This window comes from Odontesthes bonariensis, chromosome 20 (assembly GCF_027942865.1).
Source record: "Odontesthes bonariensis isolate fOdoBon6 chromosome 20, fOdoBon6.hap1, whole genome shotgun sequence".
Classification (NCBI taxonomy): domain Eukaryota; kingdom Metazoa; phylum Chordata; class Actinopteri; order Atheriniformes; family Atherinopsidae; genus Odontesthes; species Odontesthes bonariensis.
Genome location: NC_134525.1, coordinates 1,559,990 through 1,582,452, shown reverse-complemented (window position 1 = coordinate 1,582,452; position 22,463 = coordinate 1,559,990). Strand labels below are relative to the sequence as shown.

General features: G+C 44.4%; 1 protein-coding gene across 1 annotated transcript in view; it reads left to right on the top strand.

Moving 5' to 3' along the window:
• The first annotated feature begins 2,884 nt into the window (after window positions 1-2,884).
• Window positions 2,885-22,463, top strand: part of dnah5l (dynein, axonemal, heavy chain 5 like) — an 89,586-nt gene continuing 70,007 nt past the window's right edge. The window contains exons 1-25 of the mRNA XM_075452492.1: window positions 2,885-2,960; window positions 3,054-3,242; window positions 3,326-3,394; window positions 3,521-3,598; window positions 4,088-4,159; window positions 4,244-4,345; window positions 5,721-5,907; window positions 6,002-6,167; window positions 7,067-7,160; window positions 7,245-7,343; window positions 9,951-10,132; window positions 11,904-12,023; window positions 13,269-13,374; window positions 13,811-13,906; window positions 13,989-14,084; window positions 14,182-14,355; window positions 16,011-16,100; window positions 16,189-16,344; window positions 16,587-16,726; window positions 17,967-18,118; window positions 18,206-18,413; window positions 20,219-20,306; window positions 20,384-20,507; window positions 20,614-20,798; window positions 20,913-21,005. Of these exons, the coding sequence (XP_075308607.1) occupies window positions 2,934-2,960; window positions 3,054-3,242; window positions 3,326-3,394; window positions 3,521-3,598; window positions 4,088-4,159; window positions 4,244-4,345; window positions 5,721-5,907; window positions 6,002-6,167; window positions 7,067-7,160; window positions 7,245-7,343; window positions 9,951-10,132; window positions 11,904-12,023; window positions 13,269-13,374; window positions 13,811-13,906; window positions 13,989-14,084; window positions 14,182-14,355; window positions 16,011-16,100; window positions 16,189-16,344; window positions 16,587-16,726; window positions 17,967-18,118; window positions 18,206-18,413; window positions 20,219-20,306; window positions 20,384-20,507; window positions 20,614-20,798; window positions 20,913-21,005 (3,093 nt within the window). The 5' untranslated portion in view covers window positions 2,885-2,933. The remainder of the gene's footprint in view (window positions 2,961-3,053; window positions 3,243-3,325; window positions 3,395-3,520; window positions 3,599-4,087; window positions 4,160-4,243; window positions 4,346-5,720; window positions 5,908-6,001; window positions 6,168-7,066; window positions 7,161-7,244; window positions 7,344-9,950; window positions 10,133-11,903; window positions 12,024-13,268; window positions 13,375-13,810; window positions 13,907-13,988; window positions 14,085-14,181; window positions 14,356-16,010; window positions 16,101-16,188; window positions 16,345-16,586; window positions 16,727-17,966; window positions 18,119-18,205; window positions 18,414-20,218; window positions 20,307-20,383; window positions 20,508-20,613; window positions 20,799-20,912; window positions 21,006-22,463) is intronic.

Here is a 22,463-nt window from a genome sequence, read left to right as displayed (position 1 = left end):
AGTGCAGAGCGGTCGGTCTCATCTAACCACAGCAGCTTGTTTCCAGGTGAGTTTCTATCTGAATAAACTGAACATTTACCTGGTTGAGGATTCGACCTTCAGTGTGTTTTACTGATATACTAAATAACTGAATGAAATAACTTTAATAATAATAATAACAATAATAATCAACTTTTAAACAGTCTGTTTTCCTGGGTTTTTGGATGGGAGGTTGTATTCTAAACGTGTAAATAAGTACAAGATATAATAGATTCTTCTATATTTGTGACAAGGTGATAAAAGAGTTTATTTAGTTTTTTGCTTAAAACGTAAGCAAACTTAGAAAAAACTTCATTTTTTTAAAAATAATTCATGTACATTTGACCATTTTAGAAAGATTTGTGTTTTCATTAGAGAAATTGTTCCCAGATTTGGTTTTATGTAAATATTGTTAAAGCCTGAAGAGTTTAAACTGCAGTTTTTCAACAATAAAAGACTTAAATATCAGACTGAATGCTTTTATGGAGCAGAAGTACGTAGTGTTCTTTAGGTCCGGCTTCAGCCTTAAAGGTTCAGGTTGCATCTGTGAGGGATAAGTATAAACTGTATAAAAGTATAAAAGTTTATTTTACTTTTCGTGTTCTACCTTTTCATTGTTGCCTGAAGTTTGACCCTCAGATGGCAGGAAGAAACCGTCAGTCTCCAGCTGAGGAGCCGGAGGAGGATCAGGCACCAGCTGCCCCCCCAGCCGGCGGCTCTGATGCTGGGGGGAACAGCTCTGCTCCTCACCTGGACTCAGAGCCCCAGACGGGAGGAAAGGAAACCCAATCTTCCCCAGAACACGGCCTCGATCCTGGGCCGGAGCGCCAGGCTGATCCAGAGGAGGAAGAAGGGGAGGCAGAGAAAACTCGGCCCAAAGCCGGACCTCCTCAGCTGCACCTCTGCAGAGGTACAAGCAACCAGACCGATGCACCAAGAATGGCTTCAATCCTAAAAGTGACTAAAAAAGCATCTGTTTTCATCCTTTGAATGCTACGACCAACAAAATAAGATTCTCACAATGACAGACGTGTTCCATCAAGAAGACTTTAGATGCAAAGTGAAAGCATTTAACATAGTTACCTTAGTATTAGTAGAAAGCAGAGATGGTACCAAGTCACACATGTGCAAGTCTCAAGTAATTTTTGAAGTCAAGTCACCTTATTATTGCAATTTTACCTGCAGAATCTGATCTTAATAAAGTGAAAACACACAGATATAAGTAACTGTCAGTAAACATCATTGGCCAACGTGTCCAACCTGTCCACCCCGTATCATATCAAGCTAACGTTAGCTAACTACCGACTAGGCTAACAGGATAATATCACAGCCATTATAAAGAACAGCCTTGCCACTTACTATTAAGCCCCATTGTACCGGCTTTTTGGCTGCAGTTCCACCAGAATTCCACTGGGGGCGTCGGTGGAGACCAGAATGAATTGGGCCCAATGGAGCTAGATGCTACAAATGGTCAGTTTCACCTAAGTCTCCTCAAGAGCGCTCAGATTTGAATGTAGTTTCTGAGAGCTCAACATGGGTTTCAAGTCAAAAATCTACTGAACGAGTTCATATATCCCTTTGATTTCTTACAGGTTGGCTTCTTGTTGTCCACAACGCGCTAGCATTGTGCTAATGACAGCGCTCGACCAGAATTACGACCAGAGGCACCGCTTGACGGCTGGCTCCATACCAAGCGACAACAGAATTAAGATGGACTTTTTCCGCTTTTGTTACCACAGCCTAAGAATCTGTGATGTTACCACAGATTCTCTCTTACTACAGCTCTTACTTGAAAACGCTGCTGCCTTCGAGACCAACCACAGATTCTATAATACTAGATAGGCTGTGGACCAACAACAAGCAGGATTGTTGCCTTAAAGCGGCATCTCCGGTCGTAAGCTATGTATGACGTCATATACACTTAAAATCCTTTTTTTAAGCAAATGAGTGGCTCTAAAAATCTAAAACTCAGCCATGGGTATTTTCTAAACATCCTCTTTCGAACACAACATTCGAATTACTAGAGAAAAAATTATATCTTGAGATAAGGGCACGCTAGGGCGTATAGCTCCATAGGACTCCATTCATTCTGGTCTCCAAAATTGAGCGCCCCACGTGGAAAGAGGGTGGAACTGCAACCAAAATCGCCTCGTTGGAAACCGGAAATGCACCGTGAGTGGCGAATCTGTAGTATTATAGAATCTGTGATAATATTAGCTAATTTGACGAGCACTTACTGTTCAGAATGGATCTTCAAATGACGAACAAAGTTGGAAGTTATGCTAGATGCTTAACACTCAAGTCATTCAAGTCATCGTGTCTCAAGTCAAGTGCCGAGTCTTTAACTTCCAAGTCCGAGTCTAGTCTCAAGTCTTTTATTTTTTGTCAAGTCACAAGTCATCAAAACAGCGACTCGAGTCGACTTGAGTCCCCATCTCTGGTAGAAACTTCCACAGAATCAGAGACATTAAGCAGTGGAAACATGAAACCAGCTCCACTCAGATCCAGCAGCTCCTCGGTTGTCTGGAAGTTTGTTCCAGATCTGCGGAGAGCAACAGTTTGCAGAATGTATGCAAAAATAGGCAAATCGTTACATTTAACTTTCATCTTTACAGTAATAAGTGTAACAGATATATTTATTCCAACAGTAATCTGTGATAAATAAGGTTCTCGGGTTGGACTGAACACGGCAGATGATGTTTCATCCGTCCTTTCTTATGTTGCTGGTTCTGTTGGTTAGAGACGGCGTCGCTGACCTGGTTGCTAAGCAACGGTGAACCTGTAAAAGACAATAATAAAGTGAAAACAGAGCGAGGTGATCTCTGACTTTCAGTGAAAGTTTGATCTGATCTGCAGGTGTTGCGGGCAGAGGACACCGGCGGGTCGGAGAGCAGAACCTGAGGTCCGTTAGTCACATGACCTCCGTGGCCTCCCCGGCCTCGGTGAGTGGACGGCGGCGCCTCCATGATGTTCGGTGGGATTAAAGCTCCAGTGTGTAGCGTTTATGTCCAGTTTTTTATGCGTTTTATGTCCAGGTTTCCGGCATGAGGAGCGTGCTGCTGTCCAACGAGGCGAGGAGGGAGACGGCCAAGCAGCTGAAAGCCGTGAAGGAGAAGAGGCGCGCGGCGCTGGATTCCCGCCATAAGTACCTGATGGGCAGGCTGGCGGATGCTGTGACCCTGGGGCAGCTGCAGGTGGAGGATGCCCTCATCTCTGATGAGAAGGTAACCTGGTTTTACTCCGTCAGTCATCAGAGGTGGTGTCATGTCAGGCTCCGCTCTGAATAATTCATGTCTGATTCTTCCAGTTCAGTCTGATCGATGATTTCTTTGTTGCAAACGGATCCAAGAAGCTCATGTTCTTCTACCAGGAGCAGGTAAGTCTCTTTAGTTTGTTCTGCGCCTGCACTGATGAGCTGCTTCCTCTCTCTGAAACATCCACCCTTCAGCCTTCTTCCACTGCTCCTGGTCCTTATCTGTTTCATCACATTTTCTCTCCCAAGAATGTGTCCTCGTTGGTGGACGCTGGGACCTCGGATGTGGCTCAAAAGAAACTCTTTCTCACCACAGGAAGCTCTGAGGTAGGCAAACACTACTCAGGTGCTGCGTGTTCCCAGCGCTTCATTTTATGTTATTTATATTTATTTATGTTATTTAAAGTTATTTATATTTATTTATGGTATTTTAAGTTATTTATGTTATTTATAGTTATTTATATTTATTTATGTTATTTAAAGTGATTTATATTTAATTAGTTATTTATATTTATTTATGTTATTTAAAGTTATTCATATTTAATTAGTTATTTATATTTATTTATGTTATTTTAAGTTATTTATGTTATTTATAGTTATTTATATTTATTTATGTTATTTTAAGTTATTTATGTTATTTTTGTTATTCGTAGTTATTTATGTTATTTATAGTTATTTCTGTTATTTAAAGTTATTTCTGTTTATTTATAGTTATTTATATTTATTTCTGTTATTTATATTGTACAGTCTGGTCTTTTGCTCAGTGTTTGGTCCGAGTGTAAGCAGTTAAAGTGAATCTCCTCCTGCTGTTTCCAGCCTTTACTTGGGAAATGTCTCTTCTTCCTGAGGAGCTCCGGCAGGCCCATAACCGCCGCTAACGTACAGCAGGTCAGTGTCAGCAGAGTCGGACTCTGTGCGGCTCCGTGGGCTGTAATCCTGTAATCTGTGACATCATCACGTCCATGTTTTCAGGAGGTGAACTTCAGCGTGTTGGACTGCAGTGATGGAAGAATCCTGAACGTTCTGGAGAATCTGCTGGCTGACATCATGTTACCAGCTCTCAGATCCCAGCAGGTGCGCCCATCGCACCACCCTGATGAAGCTATGCTGTCGGTTCTCAGCAGCAGATGATTAAAGATGATTAAAGGCACCTCGGTTTGCCGGTTATGTTGGAATTGTGCACAAACTTCACATAAGTACTCTGAGTTATGAATAATTGATCTCTTAACATTTCCATAATGGATAAAATTGACCCCTCTTGGGTCAGTTATAGCCAGGCACAACCTTTCGTTCCACCGCTATGCAGACGATTTACACATTTATCTACCATTAGTTCAACCGTCAGAAATCTGGGAGTGACCTTTGACCTTTGATCTGAGGTCGAACAAACAAATTAACAATGTCGTCAGGACTAGTTTTTTCCAGCTGCGTCTCCTGGCCAAAGTTAAAATATTTTTAAGTCGCCATGACCTTGAGAAAGCCGTCCATGCCCTGATAAGTTCAAGGTCAGACTATTGCAATGCGCCTTTATGTGGGCGTCTCCCAGTCTTCTCTCAGTCGCCTTCAGCTGGTGCAGAACCAACACCACGTCTTTTAACCAACACCAACAGATGTGTGCACATCACTCCTGTTCTTAACTCCCTCCATTGGCTTCCTGTCCTTTATTCGATATTGAATAGTATCGAATTGAATCGTGTCGAATCGAATTGTATCGAATCGCATCGTATCGAATCGCATCGTTTGCTGAATATCGTGTATTGAATTGAATCGAATCGAATTGAATCGAATCGAATCGTATCGTTGGCTGAATATTGCGTATCGTATCGTATCGAATTGTATCGCATTGTATCGTATCGAATCGAATAGTATTGTTGGCTGAATATCGTGTATCGTATCGAATCGAATTGTATCGTTGGCTGAATATCGTGAATCGTACTGTATCGAATCGAATCATATCGTATCGTATCGAATCGTATCGTTGACTGAATATCGTGAATCGTACCGTATCGAATCGTATCGTATCGAATCGTACTGTTGGCTGAATATCGTGTATCGTATCGTTGGCTGAATATCGTGTATCGTATCGTTGGCTGAATATCGTGAATCGTACTGTATCGAATCGAATCGAATCATATTGTATCGTATCGAATCGTATCGTTGACTGAATATCGTGAATTGTACCGAATCGTATCGTTGACTGAATATCGTGAATCGTACCGTATCGAATCGTATCGTATCGAATCGTATTGTTGGCTGAATATCGTGTATCGTATTGTTGGCTGAATATCGTGTATCGAATCAAATCGTATCTTATCGAATCGTATCGAATTGTATCGTTGGCTGAATATCGTGTATCGTATTGTATCGTGAGGTTAGTGTATCGCTACAGCCCTATGCTGGAGTAGGAGTGACCTTGTCATTTCCTTTGGGGACCTGTGACTCCATCCAGGCTTGGGGCTCGGTGCAGGACGGCGCCTCCTGTCCGGATGTCCGGTCCTTTCTGTCCTCAGTGGAGCAGTTCATCAGCAATCTGAGCGCAACCAGAGGAAATCTGGAGAGGAAGTTCCAGCTGCAGAACGCTGAGCTTCCTGAAGCCGTCAGCCAGCTGAGCAGCCCTGCCGACTACACGGCCGCAGGTAGGAACCTCGTCCTGCAGGCTCCGCCCCTCCCCTCAGATTCAGATTACCACCAAATGATCCTGAAACAGCTGATCTCTGTTTGTGCTCTCAGCCAATAACAGCGAGCTGGTGGAGCGCCTGGAGGGTGTGGTCTCAGCGTGGACCAATCAGATCAGGCATGTGCTGACGGAGAACGAGCAGATGAGGAAGGAGGCCCATGATGTCGGGCCCTCGGCTGAGCTGGAGTACTGGAAGGGACGCACGGTCACATTCAACAGGTGGAACAGCTTAAACATTTCACTTTAATAACTGATCAGGTGAAGGAACCCAGAGTTCTACAGAGCAGGGAACCCAGAGTTCTACAGAGCAGGGAACCCAGAGTTCTACAGAGCAGGGAACCCAGAGTTCTACAGAGCAGGGAACCCAGAGTTCTACAGAGCAGGGAACCCAGAGTTCTACAGAGGACGGAACCCAGAGTTCTACAGAGCACGGAACCCAGAGTTCTACAGAGCAGGGAACCCAGAGTTCTACAGAGCAGGGAACCCAGAGTTCTACAGAGCACGGAACCCAGAGTTCTACAGAGCAGGGAACCCAGAGTTCTACAGAGCAGGGAACCCAGAGTTCTACAGAGCACGGAACCCAGAGTTCTACAGAGCACGGAACCCAGAGTTCTACAGAGCAGGGAACCCAGAGTTCTACAGAGCAGGGAACCCAGAGTTCTACAGAGCGGGGAACCCAGAGTTCTACAGAGCAGGGAACCCAGAGTTCTACAGAGCAGGGAACCCAGAGTTTTACAGAGCAGGGAACCCAGAGTTCTGCAGAGCAGGAAACCCAGGGGAAATAAAGTTATTTATATTATTTTATTTTATTTATTTATTTATTTATTTATTTAAAGTTATTTATAGTTATTTATGTTATTTAAAGTTATTCATATTTATTTAAAGTAATTTATAGTTATTCATATTTATTTTTATTTATTTATGTTATTTGTTTTTATTTATGTAATTTATAGTTATTTATGTTGTTTATAGTTATATATATTTGTTTGTTATTTGAAGTTATTTATGTTATTTAAAGTTATTCATATTTATTTATTTATTTATTTATTTATTTATTTATTTATTTATTTTAATTTATATTATTTAAAGTCTTGACTTTCCTTTTGTGTCTTTGTCAGTCTGACGGAGGAAGTGAAGCATCCATCAGTGAAAAGGACTCTGGGAGTTCTGCAGCTCGCCAAGTCTCGGACGCTACGAGCCTGGAGAGAGCTGGTCAGCTTCTGCCTTATTATTCAGTTTCTCTGAGTTTGCATTTATTTTGTTACTTTCCTGACGGATTGATTTATTGATGGTCAGGACGGGGACATCACCGTCGTGGCTAACGAGGCAAAGGACAACGTGAAGTATCTCAGCACTCTGGACAAGTTCTTTGGGCCGCTGGGGAGAAGCACTGCGGTGAGAAAACTTATTAAACTTAACTTCCTGTTTGATGTTTTCATGGTAAACATATAAACACAGTTCAGGGGTGCAGAAAACGCATGTTTCTGTTATAACTGTGTTATTATTATTGACTTAATCTAATATATTTTATTTAATTTGGGGTCTTTAAATAGTTTAATCCAGCTTTGGCTTTTTTTTGTTTTCTCACATTATTCACATCATCACTTTTGTAAACTAAAATCGATCACAGCTGTGAGAAAATCACGGCACATCATTATAATTCTTCCTCTGTGTCTAAAAGTGAGTCGAACAGAAACATCCTGAGCTTTAGCGTGGAGGAGGTGAAGGTGGAGCCGAATGGAATCCGGCCGGAGGTCAAAGTCAAAGTCAAATTTATTTATATAGCACATTTCATGTACAAAACAATTCAAAGTGCTTTTCATAAACCCTCTGCTCCTGGACCGCCTGGCTGGCATTGGGATCACTGGTGCTGCACTCTCCTGGTTCACATCATACCTCACTGACCGCCAACAATTCGTCCAACTAAGCAACCACAAGTCTGGGTGTTCGGGTGTTTCACTGGGTGTCCCCCAGGGGTCAGTCTTGGGTCCACTTCTGTTCATCATCTACCTGCTCCCCCTGGGCACACTCCTCCGTCACCATGGAGTCCATTTTCACTGCTACGCTGACGACACACAGGTCTACATCTCCTCCAAACCCACCGCCGCCATCCTTCCCCCCTCCCTCATCATCTGCCTTGAAGACATCCGGAGCTGGATGAGCAGGAACTTCCTGAAACTTAACAGCAACAAAACCGAGGCCCTGCTCATCGGCTCCAAATCCATCCTCACCAAATCACATCACAACCCAGTTCCACCCATCATCATCGACGGATTTCCTGTCCCCTTTGCTCCCCAAGTCAAGAGCCTCGGCGTTATTCTGGACAGCCCCCTGAAAGGCGCCTCGAAATAAAATGTATTATTATTATTATAAAATAAAAGCATTGCAGCAGGGAGTGTAAGAAGCATTAAGAATACATAAAAGAATATAAAGAGAAACAAATAAAATAATTAAAATGAATTTAAAAACAAGCAACAGTCCAGATAAGTTAAAAGATATCAGAAGCCGGCCGGAAGAACACTATCGATGGACCAAAAAGTCTTTATTAATCTGATCAAGGGCACTTTTGAACATCCATCCATCCACCCACCCATCTATCCATCCATCTATCCATCCATTCATCCATCCATCTATCCATTTATCCATCCATCTATCCATTCATCCATCCATCTATCCATTTATCCATCCATCTATCCATTTATCCATCCATCTATCCATTTATCCATCCATCCATCCATTCATCCATCCATCTATCCATTTAGCCATCCATCTATCCATTCATCCATCCATCTATCCATTTATCCATCCATCTATCAATTTATCCATCCATCTATCCATTTATCCATCCATCCATCCATTCATCCATCCATCTATCCATTTAGCCATCCATCCATCCATCTATCCATCCATCTATCCATCCATCCATCCATCCATCCATCCATCCATCCATCCATCCATTTATCCATTCTTCTATCCATCTATCCATCCATCTATCCATTTATCCATCCATCTATCCATTCATCCATCCACCCATCCATCTATCCATCCATCTATCCATTTATCCATCCATCTATCCATTCATCCATCCATCTATCCATCCATTCATCCATCCATCCATCCATTCATCCATCCATCCATCTATCTATCCATCCATCCATCTATCCATCCATCCATCCATCCATCCATCCATCCATCCATCCATCCATCCATCCATCCATTTATCCATTCATCCATCCATCCATCCATTCATCCATCCATCCATCTATCTATCCATCCATCTATCCATCCATCCATCCATCCATCCATCCATCCATCCATCCATCCATCCATCCATCCATCCACCCATCCATTTATCCATCTATCCATCCTTCCACCCATCCATCTATCCATCCATCCATCCACCCATCCATTCATCCATCCATTTATCCATCTATCCATCCTTCCACCCATCCATCTATCCATCCATCCATCCATCCATCCCTATCCATGGATGGATGGTGGAGCTCCTCCCCCTGATGTTGGAGCCCCTCCCCCTGATGGTGGGGCTCCTCCCCTGATGCTGGAGCCCCGCCCCCTGATGGTGGGGCTCCTCCCCCTGATGGTGCCCCCCCCCCTTGATGGTGGAGCTCCTCCCCATGATGGTGGAGCTCCTCCCCCTTCTCTGATGCCTGTTTGGCAGCTGATTGTGATGAATATGAGCTTCCAAAACAATGAATGAGAAAAAAAAAAACATGACATCATAGCTTTGAACCCAACTTGATCCCAGGATTCCACCTTTACCAGACGTCAACCCTTTGGTGGTGCTCGAGTGTCAAGGCCAAATTCTCTGATGTTTTACAGGGAATTACTGTGTTTTCCAACCTGGGAACATTCATGCAACCATTAACACGGCACGGGGCGATCACCTGATTTTATTCCACTCCTCCCCATCCAAAGCAGAGATTAAGATGAATCCTTCCCCTGGATGAAGCCTTGAATCTGTTCCCTCTGTTCCTCTGACAGCCGGCTGTGAGGGAGCACCTTCCCAGAGTAATGACCAGTATCAGGATGATCCACACCGTCTCCCAGTACTACAACACCTCTGAGAGGATGACCTCGCTGCTGCTGAAGGTCACCAACCAGATGATCAACACCTGCAGGAGCTACCTGCTGCAGGACGTGAGCTGCCTCTGGGACCACAGCAGGTAAAGTGAACCTAAAGACCAGGTCAGACCAGGTTTAGTTCCATCCCAGATGAGGTGCCTGTTCCAGGTGGTCCTTCCTATGCTGCGGACCACCTTCTCTTTAAGCACTAAACCCTTGAGTCTCCAGTACCACACAAACTGGTCTGTTATTAATCCTGGACGTCTAGGAGCTTCTCCCTCAGCATTAATGGCTGAAACATGTTAAACACTCAGACAAAATCAAAGAACACGATCCTCACGGTGCTGCCTGCTTTGCCCAGATGAGAGCGGGCTTGTTCAAGACCAACCCCAAGATGCTAAGCTAACTGTCGCAGGTCCTGAAAGGTGTTTAACCAATAACAGTCTCTCCAGGACTTTCATGATGTGGGGTGATGGGGCAACTGGTCTGTAGGGCAGATGGGTGATCTCTGGGTGCAGGAACAGGGCAGGTTCCACAGCTCTGGGACTTTCTCATGACTTGGGCTGAGGTTGGACAGGTTGCTGGAGAATCCCAGCAGCCTGCAGGACCTGCAGCCTTGGTCTGCCTTTGACATGGCAACCCATAATAAAGGGGAACCCACTCAAACAGCCCAGCTCCCAAACCGGCGCAGATAAAATAGCTCGGTATCTGTGGCTGTGTTCCAAACCGAAAATACTTCTCCTACTAACTTTTTGAGTTAGTATGCGAGTTTGAGTAAGCGAGAAGTTCCCGGATGCATACTAGATTCTCTGAAATGTTGGGTATGCATCATGAGGTTACTACTCATACTCAAACTACCCAAGATGCAACGTAATGTGACGTCGCCGATCGTCATTTCCTGTCAAAACGGCAGTTTCAAGCTAGCTACAACGAGGGTAGGTTCACTTCCTGTTTTCAAAACAAAAGCACCAATTGTATGGTAATGGCTTTCCCTATGATTAAAGGCAACAGGTATTTTATTTTGTGAAAATAACCGGAAGTGCGTTGCTCACTGCGGCTAGCTTTAGTAGCGCCGAATTCGTGGGAACAAAATTGTAAACAGCCGGTATTTTGTCAGGTTTTCAACACGTTGGGGATCTAAACGACTACTTTCTCACCTGAAAATGTTTCAAATGTTGCTAAAGTTTACAGAGTTTAGAGCTTAAGAGAAATCAGCTTCAGGCCGGCTGATTTCAGCTCGGGCAGGAGCGAAATGCATTGTGGGTAAACGCTCTGCATACTGTCTGATCGATCAGTATGTAGAATGGAAGTATGCAGTATGCGGTATGTAGTATCTAGTATGTAGTATGCAGTATGTAGTATGCAGTATTTAGTATGTAGTATCTAGTATGTAGTATGCAGTATGTAGTATCTAGTATGCGGTATGTAGTATGTAGTATCTAGTATGTAGTATGTAGTATGTAGTATGCAGTATGTAGTATGTAGTATCTAGTATGCAGTATGTAGTATGCGGTATGTAGTATGCAGTATTTAGTATGTAGTATCTAGTATGTAGTATGCGGTATGTAGTATGCGGTATGTAGTATGTAGTATGTAGTATGCAGTATGTAGTATGCGGTATGTAGTATGCGGTATGTAGTATGTAGTATGCAGTATGCGGTTTTGAACACAGCCAATCACTAAGAATACTGTGAGAACTTCTGTGACTTCCTGCCAACGAACGTGCAGCTGACACATTAGTGGAAGGTTTCCAACGTGATCTGAGGCTGTTTGGTTGAAAGGGAAGAAGTAATTAAATGAATCTGACAACAAACGGTGAGGAAAACTGTTTTTTATTAGCATAACATAGCGTAGCATGTGTGTGTCTTTCAGGCCGGTGCTGCTCCAACGAATCTCAGAGTGTTGTAATCTGAATGTGGAATATCAAAGGAGCTTCCAGCGTCTGCAGGACAAACTAAGAGAAAACCCTGAGAGCAGACAGCTGGACGTCAGGTACTCAGCCACAGATTGGAATAACGCTCAGGCCAGTGGCGGCTCCTGACATTTTTTTTAGGTAGTGCAATTTCCCCCCTTTATGTCCGTAAGTACCATAAAAGTCCACAGGACTGAGGTATATTTGTCTAGGTAGCAAGACCATTTCCCTAACTTGTTTGTTCCTATAAATTCAGATATCAGACATTAATTTTAGGCAATATCTCTTTTGTCCACCAGGTGGCAACACTGAACTAGTTAAAAGTGTCAAACTAGGGAAGTTACATTGTGAAACCTTCAAAGCAAAACATTTTTCTGTTAATAATTTGCCAATCAGTTAATATTACACCTTAACCATTATTTATTTATTTTCCTATTATTGTTCCAGGATTCTATGAAATAAACACAGCAGTAAACACATAAGCTCTTAATGATAAGATTCATTCAATTTTCATTCTAAAGAATGTAATTAAAATGACGGCATATAAATCCAAGTCAAGTGTTTATTGAAGTTTTGGAAAATATGACTTAGAAAAGCATAACAAATTGTCAAACATGGTTAAGTGCAGCTTACTTATGTGAGATTTCTCTCTTTTTTAAATATAACACTGCACCATTAACAATGAATGTGTCATTATACATTCTGCTATCATTGTCAACATTATATAAAAGATTTAAATCATTACAAGTCAATGATTGAGCACAAAAGGTTCAGTTATTTAGCTACATCAGATACTACCTGGAAAAATAGCAGGGTTGGTGGAGCCCTGGGTTTCATCTTTGCCTCGCAAGGCGAGCTCGAGAATCACGCAAAATTCTTCCAAACTTCCTTCTCCGCATTAGTACGACGACTAAAGGGAACTTCTGTCAGAGACACCACTGTATTGTTGCACTCGACACTCGCCATCTTCTTCGTAGCATGTTCATGGTCCCGCGCAACAGACGTATGACGAAAGCACGTCGTTTGTGCGAGCACATAAACCCTCACAGAAAATGTATTGGGAGCATGATTTTTTAATTCATGTCAATGGGAGCTTCCTGGTGCAAATTCGACCCTGACAGAAATTGCCCCAAATGGGCGTGGCCTTAATCTGATTGGACAATGACATATACAACTAGTTTGCCTACAGTAGATCAGTCCCGCCTTAGCAACTAGATAAAAAAAAAAACACAAAATCGCCCCTATGAAGAAGCCGCCGCTGGCTCAGGGACTGTTAGCAGGTTGGGACCACATGACTTTTTTTGTCTTCTTTGTTTTCTGCTCAGTGAGAACTACATTTTTGGGAAGTTTAATGCTTTCTGCAGACGTCTGGAGAAGATCGCTGACATGACATCTGCACTGGAGAAGCTGGCTGGTCTGCAGAACATAAAGGTGCCCTCTGTGATATTTTACTCTGTATCAGTTAATCATTAAATATACCTCTAAATTCATATATATCGTACATATATTTACGGAGGAAAAACAAATAACCTCTCCTTAAAAAATCGTAAGCACTACGCTATGAAAATTTACAAAACAAAACTCACTCCAACTGGGAGGAAAAAACAAGAATGCTATGAAAAGAAACTTAAACTGTTACTTTAATATAAAAAGTATATGCTACTCCTGCTTTTATTTAAAATATAAAGAAATGAGGCTGATCAGGATGTTTTTCACACTAATGTGTTTCACATTTATTCCACTCATTTCAAATTGATCGAAGGGGATTTACATGATATTTAACCACTTTACTTTGTAGCTTAAAGGTTACTGACTCCTGAGTTTGTTCTGGTCTTAAACATCATAACTGAGCTCAGCTGTGTTCCAGGTGGAGGGCATTTCCAACCTTTGCGCTCGGTACCAGACCATTGTCTCCGTGACCAAGTCCAAGACCTACGACTTCCTGGACCAGCGCCAGCTGCAGGTACGAGCACAGAGACACCTTCTGCTGATGAGTCTGCCTCGCAGTGAGGGAGGGAACCTAAAAACGGCTGAATGTGTGTCAGTTTGACAGCGACTACGCAGACTTCCAGCTCCAGGTTCGGGCTTTGCTCCAGTCCCTCCAGTCTCTGCTGGACTTCTGCTTCCAGCGGTGTCCCACGGTGAGTCCGGCGGCCCCAGCCAGCTCTGAGCATGATGTAAGGTCCTGCTGTGTGAGCTGGAAACGGTCCAGCCTCTGACTGAGTGTTTGTGCTGCAGACGGAGCGGATGCTGCAGCTGCTGCCGCTGTTTGAGGCCGGTCCGGCAGCTTGTCTGGACCTGAAACCGAGCCACCTGCTGCTGCTGCAGCGCTACAGCCGAGAGCTGGAGCTGCTGAGGAAGACCTACCAAAGACAGAGGGACGACCCGCCCACGGGACGCAACCTGCCGCCGGTACGAACGCCCGACTGCTTCCTTCTCACTCAGTGGGGTCACATGTACCGAGCCCTTAAAATGACATGGCAGAGTAAAATAAAACCCAAGGGTTTCTCGTGCCCACCAGAAAAGTTTTGCGTGGGCACTAGAAAGTTTCTCGTGCGCACGAGAAACTTTCACTTTATTGTAAAACCGTGTAGGTTAGGCAGCAGGACGGCCAGAGAGTAGCCGCGGCTATTCAGAGACAACACGGGAAGCCGGGCAGCCTCTCCCATTCTCTGGCGAAATTGCTACATCTTCAATGTTAAATTGACGATAAGACAGTTATTCACAAGACACTGGTTGGCTGTGAAAGTGCTGTCGGAGTTTCACTCATTTCCCATCGTTTCCATTTCCATCCTCACACACATACACTTTTGTAAATATTACACTTTAAATAAGAAACACATCCTTGTTGTTTAGAAGTTTTGTCAATCCTATTCCTGTTGTGCATTTGTTTGTCGTGTTAGCTAGTTTTGTCACAATGGCGTAATATGGGCTTCCCCTGTTTTAAAAGTCAGCAGCCGCCACTGATGTAGGTCTAATGTCAGACGCAGGTCAACTTTCTGCGGATATCAAACCGCGTAAGTATCCTGGGCCTAATTCTTTAAGTTTCACGTTCCCACCAGAAAAGTTTCAGGTGCGCACGAGAAAGTTTCAGGTGCGCACGAGAAAGTTTCAGGTGCGCACGAGAAAGTTTCAGGAGCGCACGAGAAAGTTTCAGGTGCGCACGAGAAAGTTTCAGGAGCGCACGAGAAAGTTTCAGGTGCGCACGAGAAAGTTTCAGGAGCGCACGAGAAAGTTTCAGGTGCGCACGAGAAAGTTTCAGGTGCGCACGAGAAACCCTTGGGTTTTATTTTACTCTCATATGTCATTTTAAGGGCTCCGTACACATGGCCCTGAAAGGATCGGATTATTGGCTAAATTACAATCAGACTGAGTTATTAAGTGCATGTAGACACCTTAATCTGACTAAGAACTGGATCGGATGGGATTCAGACCCCGAGATAACTGGGTTGAAAGTCACTCTAAACCTGCTTGTAGACGCTGAAGCTCGTGGTGAATCAGACTTTGCGTTCTGCGCATGCTCCAGATGTTTTCCCGGGGTCGTGACCCGGAAGTCAAAGGAGACGATATTCCTGTTGTTGTCGCCGTCAGAAAGAAACAAACAACGCGATGGAGAATGCTCCGTTGGGCATCGAGTTTGCGCAACAAGCAGCTCATCACAGAGCAAATGTAGAGGGACGTAGCTTCATCTGGCTCTGCGTTCTCCATCTTTCTCCAATGCCTGAGTTTGTTGTTGTTGTTGGTGGTGAAGAGGTCAACAGGAAGTGGCTCTATTAGCAACAGTTGGAATGGGTACAGCGCCACCTATCATACCGGGGTATGACACGCTTTGTGCCTCTGATCCCATTCATTCACCGCCATATATCCAAGGAGAATTACCCTCGCTCAGCTCATTCTTATTGTAATTTAACCAATAATCCGATCCTTTCAGAGCCATGTGACCCCACTGAGTTGCTGCTTTGCTTTGGAAAGCCTTGTTAAGCAGGAAAGATGAGCTGAAGGGGGACGGCCCTGTGGCTTTCTGGTGTAAATCTGGTCATTGTAGCTCGGTTTTATTCGTCTCTCAGGTGGCAGGAAGGATCCTCTGGTGTCGTCAGCTTTTCAGGAGGATTGAAGCTCCGATGTTGATCCTGAAGACCAAACTGGACGTGCTGAAGGTCCGGAGTCTGATTTGACCGCATCATTCCTGTGGGCGCCCCCGGTCAGTATGAGCTCAGTGACCCCGCCTCTCTGCCTCTGCACCAGGGACCAGAGATGGCCAAAGTGATCCAGAGCTACAACAAGATGGCCGTGGTGCTGCTGCAGTACGAGCTGCTGCACCTGCAGGGGTGGAGTCAGGCTGCAGAGAGCGCGCCGCAGAGGCTGAGCGCCGCCCTGCTGGTCCGGCAGGAAAACAGCAAGGTGCAGAAGCTGCTGCTCGAATGGTGCCATCCTTAACAGAGCTCGGTTTGGTTTGTTTGAATGGCAGAATGATGGTTTCCTGTTTGGCTGTTGTTGTAGTTGACATAGTTTAAGACCTGAAGCAGCACTCAGTCTGAGTCTGAGTCTGAGTCTGTGCGGGCTTCGGCCCGTCGGCCTTGGTGTCTGACACCCTTGCAGCCCTGGATCGGAGCTGGTGAGGAACTGGTTTGTTTGCTTCTCAGAGCGTTTCGGTGAACCTGGACCCCGTGGTGCTGGAGGTGCTGCAGGAGGCCCGCTGGATGGCCAAGCTGGGTGTGACGGTGCCAAAGGTTGTCTCAAAGGTGACCTGCAGAGAGGTGCAGATCAAAGCTTTGCACAGCCGGTGAGAACTGTTGCTTTGTGCTCAGCTGTGTGAAGTGGAAGAAGGATGCAGACAGATTTCCTTTTGTTTCCTTTTACTGTTCATTGATGTGATTTTAACCCGACTCGAACTGCACCAAATATTTTTGCTGTTATCCAGCAGCCTGTGTTCGAAACCGCATACTACATACTACATACTACCTACTGCATACAACATACTACATACTACATACTGCATACTGCATACTGCATACTACCTACTGCATACAACATACTGCATACTGCATACTACATACTACATACTGCATACTACATACTGCATACTGCATACATCAGACAGTATGCAGAGTGTTTACCCACAATGCATTGCGCTCCTGCCCGAGCCGAAATCAGCCGGCCTGAAGCTGATTTCCCTTAAGCTCTAAACTCTGTAAACTTTAGCAACATTTGAAACATTTTCAGGTGAGAAAGTAGCCGTTTAGATCCCCAACGTGTTGAAAACCTGACAAAATACCGGCTGTTTACAATTTTGTTCCCACGAATTCGGCGCTATTAAAAGCTAGCCACAGTGAGCTAACGCACTTCCTGTTATTTTCACAAAATAAAATACCCGTTGCCTTTTTATCATAGGGAAAGCCATTACCATACAATTGGTGCTTTTGTTTTGAAAACAGGAAGTGAACCTACCCTCGCTGTAGCTAGCTTGAAACTGCCGTTTTGACAGGAAATGACGATCGGCGACGTCACGTTGCGTTGCATCTTGGGTAGTTTGAGTATGAGTAGTAACCTCATGATGCATACTCAACATTTCGGAGAATCTAGTATGCATCCGGGAACTTCTCGCTTACTCAAACTCGCATACTAACTCAAAAAGTTAGTAGGAGTAGTAGGAGTAGTAGGAGAAGTATGCGGTTTTGAACACAGATGCTTCACTTGATTTTAGGCTGCTTGTTTTTCATCCTGTTATGATTCGGCCCTTGTTCTTTTAAAGTTACGCCCTACAGTTGTTGGGTGTAACACAGCTGTCAGAAAACAGATCCCTGTGTGAGCCCTGCGCATGCGCAGCCACACAGCGTAATGTAAGGCGGGTTGGTGGTCTCAGTTTCAGGCCCAGGAATGTGCAAACACCCCAAACTACTTCAAACTGAATCAGAAACCCATAGTTCTGGGGTTCACAAAGTTGATTTATTCTGTTGCATCACCGGCTTTTCTTAACCCCCCTTGCCTGCTTTGACTATCTGAGACTGTGTGCACTGGTCCAGGCTGCTGGATCTGCTCCAGGACTACAGCTCTGCCGTCAGCAGGGTCCCGCCTCTCCTCCTCCCCGTCATGCAGCCCTTCATCGGTCGCGTGGAGGCGGCTCTGTCCCCGGGACTCTCCACGCTGTCCTGGACGTCTCTCAACACCGATGCATGTAAAGTTGGATTTTCAGGTTTCTGCAGAAAGACATGAAACATCCTGTGAAGCATCCAATAACAGCTCCTCTCTCCGTCCCGCTCAGTCATACGTGGCGTGTATGAGGCTCTGGAAGAGCTGGACCAGGTGGTCCGAGTGGCCTCAGACCTGTTGGAGTGTCGCATCGGTCGGCTGCTCGAGTCCATGTCGTCCTGCAGCCTGCTGGTCCTGCCCGAGGACTCGCCCGTCTCACCCCAGGACCTCCTGCTGCAGGCGGAGTGCTCCGTCCGAGCTGCTGCCTCCACCCTGGGCTGGTAATGTGCTGCCTACACATAAGCTGCTGATTCTGCTGGCAGAACCCACAGAAACAGCATTTTTATGGGTGCCAATGCCAAAGGCATTAGACACAGATACTACTCCTGTGCTGGATTACTATTCTTCCGTTTCCGTCATGAAATTCGGTTCACTACTAGTCAAGCAGCGATGGACCGACCGGCATAAAAAGCACACCGCTGCGTGCGCAACAACCTTGATCGGTGTGCAATGACGTTTGGCTCTCATAAGTCGAAAGGAATTCCGGCAAAATGGGAAAAAGTGGAAAAATTGTGGATGGGAAAATGCATTGAAAAGCACTTAACGAGGCTCAACGAGCCCGAAAATGCCCTATTTTAGAGGCCTTATAAGTCAGCCATACAGCATCGCACAGGCCTCATTCAAAGTTTATATGTGACAGGAGACTCTCGGCTTTAACTGAACTAAAGGGTTTGTTGATACATTATACAGCTTTGACACAATGGCAGTTTACGTTTTAGGTAGACTACATCTCAGCTGAGGTGTCTCTCCCACTCAAATCCTCAGTCAAAAATTGATACTGCACCAATTCCTCAAACAAATGTCTCTCATGTCCGAAATATCTGCCCGATCTGGATAAATTTTACTTTAAAACGTAGGTATTTTTGTCCTCTTTGACCCAAAGTCACACTCATTGAGCTCTGCCACACATATTTCTTACAAATTGCCTCTGAGCCCAGAGGTCGCCTCTCCATTTCCATTATAAAAGGCCTAAAGTCATCAAATTCAGGTGAAAAATTGTTTTAAAACTGCCATAGAAAACGAGCCACACATAATAGCTGAATGATTATTACACCGCTGGCTTCTGCCGTCTCTTGGGGCGCTGACGGTTCAAGAATTATTTGGATACGACTTTTACTTTTCGAACTGCGACCGTTTGTTCGAGACAGTCGAGTGCAGTCAAAATTAGTCTAATTTTAAGAAGCCATAGTGTGTGCATATATGTCAGTTTGCTCTCTGTCTAACACAGACGAGCCGCAGCTGGTTCCGTCTCCGTAACAACGCATTAGGAGCCCGCACCTGCTCCTGTTACCCGGGCAACGCCTTGTTAGCCTGCTCTGTTCTAAGACTGCTTATGAGGGCAGAGCAAAGATGGCTGCCCTGTTATAAGGGTTAATGTTAATAAATCTGATCTGTGTTTCTCTGATAGTGAGGGGAAGTTTGAAAATACCCACAATGCAATGGGAAAATGAATTGAAAAGCACTTAACGAGGCCATTTTGAAAATGGCATAAAAGCTGTATTTTAAACAGGACCCTGATTAAAAATGACATAACTGTCTACATCAGACCGGTCTCATAGAAGCCCACAATGCAATGGGAAAATCGATTTAAAAGCACTTAACGAGCCAAAAACTGCCCTATTTTTGAGGCCTCATAACTCAGCCATACGACATCACAGAGACCTCATTCAAAGTTTATATGTGACAGGAGACTCTCAACTTCAACTGAACTAAAGGGTTTGTTGATAGGGCGGGCTGTAGATTACAACCATCAAAGTTTCTTCAGAAATCTTTCTAGTTTGGTATTTTGTTTTGCTGTAAATTGTGGAGCAGCTGGTCTCAGTCCGGATCCTGAGGACGGCTGATGTTTCAGAGGTTTCTCAGCTCGAACACCACTGATTGAGACGAGTGGATCATCCTTAGGCTTACGTAGGGCTTCATGAATAACTTTAAATAGTGAAACACCTGAATAGATATCCAGTGAAGCCTGCAGAGCAATACTCCCGTCAGGTGAAGGCGTCTCAGTGGCGTTGCTGTTTGTGTGCAGGCAGAGTCAGCAGCTCCAGAAATACGTGTCTCAGCTGGTGGAGGAGCTGAAGAGGAAGATGAGGACGGCAGAGATGGTCAATCTGGAGGTAAGGCACACAAAGAGAAGAAAAGGACTGTTTTCCTTTCCCCCTCCTCCTCTGTATTCGTCTCCGTCTCCTCGCAGGGATCCTTCCAGTGTCTCCATCCAGACTCCAAACAGAAGACTCGCTGCTCGTCCTGTCTTCCTTGTCATTTCTACAACCTGATTGGTCAGCTCTGTCATCGCAACACCGAAGCTTTGGTGGAAGGTCGGCCATTTTCCTTTCCTCTTTCCTCCTTCCTGCTTCCTCCTTCCTGCTTCGTCTTCTCTCTTCTCTCCACTGATTCCTCAGTCCTTCTTCTTCTTCTTTTCAGCCACCAAATCCTCCCTGGACGCTCTGAGGAGGAGACTCCATGTCTCCAAACTCCAGCAGCCCTTCTTCTCCTCCTCTTCCTCCCACCGCTGTCCGCCAGCTCCTCCTCCTCCTCCTCTCCTCAGGGCCTCCATCCTGCTCGCTATCCCCAACATCCTGTTCAGACCCAGTCTGGAGGACATTCAGGTATTTCTGTCCAATCTCCAGCACATTTCTGATGTAACGACTTTATTGGAGCATTTTTTCTGTGGTTTCTTCAGATTTTGCTGCTCTTAAAGTAAAATGTTGGTTGTGTTTCAGACTGCAGTAAATAAGCTGCTGAGCGTCGTGCTGTCTGCAACCAGAGATATTCCTCTGTGGACTTTCTGCCATCTGCAGCACAAACAGCAGCAGGTACACTCATCACACTTCATTCTGTCAGGAAATGATAGATCTTTGCTGGCTGGCAGCAAAGTGAGACTCAGGCTGTGTTCGAAACCGCATACTACTCCTACTAACTTTTTGAGTTAGTATGCCAGTTTGAGTAAGCGAGAAGTTCCCGGATGCATACTAGATTCTCTGAAATGTTGGGTATGCATCATGAGGTTACTACTCATACTCAAACTACCCAAGATGCAACGTAACGTGACGTCGCCGATCGTCATTTCCTGTCAAAACGGCAGTTTCAAGCTAGCTACAACGAGGGTAGGTTCACTTCCTGTTTTCAAAACAAAAGCACCAATTGTATCGTAATGGCTTTCCCTATGATAAAAGGCAACAGGTATTTTATTTTGTGAAAATAACCGGAAGTGCGTTGCTCACTGCGGCTAGCTTTAGTAGCGCCGAATTCGTGGGAACTAAATTGTAAACAGCCGGTATTTTGTCAGGTTTTCAACACGTTGGGGATCTAAACGACTACTTTCTCACCTGAAAATGTTTCAAATGTTGCTAAAGTTTACAGAGTTTAGAGCTTAAGGGAAATCAGCTTCAGGCCGGCTGATTTCAGCTCGGGCAGGAGCCAAATGCATTGTGGGTAAACGCTCTGCATACTTTCTGATCAATGAGTATGTAGTATGCAGTATGTAGTATGCAGTATGCAGTATGCAGTATGCAGTATGCAGTATGTAGTATGCAGTATGCAGTATGTAGTATGCAGTATGTAGTATGTAGTATGCAGTATGTAGTATGCAGTATGTAGTATGCAGTATGCAGTATGCAGTATGTAGTATGCAATATGTAGTATGCAATATGTAGTATGCAGTATGCAGTATGCAGTATGTAGTATGCAGTATGTAGTATGCAGTATGTAGTATGCAGTATGCAGTATGTAGTATGCAGTATGTAGTATGTAGTATGCAGTATGCAGTATGCAGTATGTAGTATGCAGTATGTAGTATGCAGTATGCAGTATGCAGTATGCAATATGTAGTATGCAGTATGTAGTATGCAGTATGTAGTATGCAGTATGTAGTATGCAGTATGCAGTATGTAGTATGTAGTATGCAATATGTAGTATGCAGTATGCAGTATGTAGTATGCAGTATGTAGTATGCAGTATGTAGTATGCAGTATGCAGTATGTAGTATGCAGTATGTAGTATGCAGTATGTAGTATGCAGTATGCAGTATGTAGTATGTAGTATGCAATATGCAGTATGCAGTATGTAGTATGCAGTATGTAGTATGCAGTATGTAGTATGCAGTATGTAGTATGTAATATGCAGTATGTAGTATGCAGTATGCAGTATGTAGTATGCAGTATGTAGTATGTAGTATGCAGTATGTAGTATGCAGTATGCAGTATGTAGTATGCAATATGCAGTATGTAGTATGCAGTATGTAGTATGCAGTATGTAGTATGTAGTATGCAGTA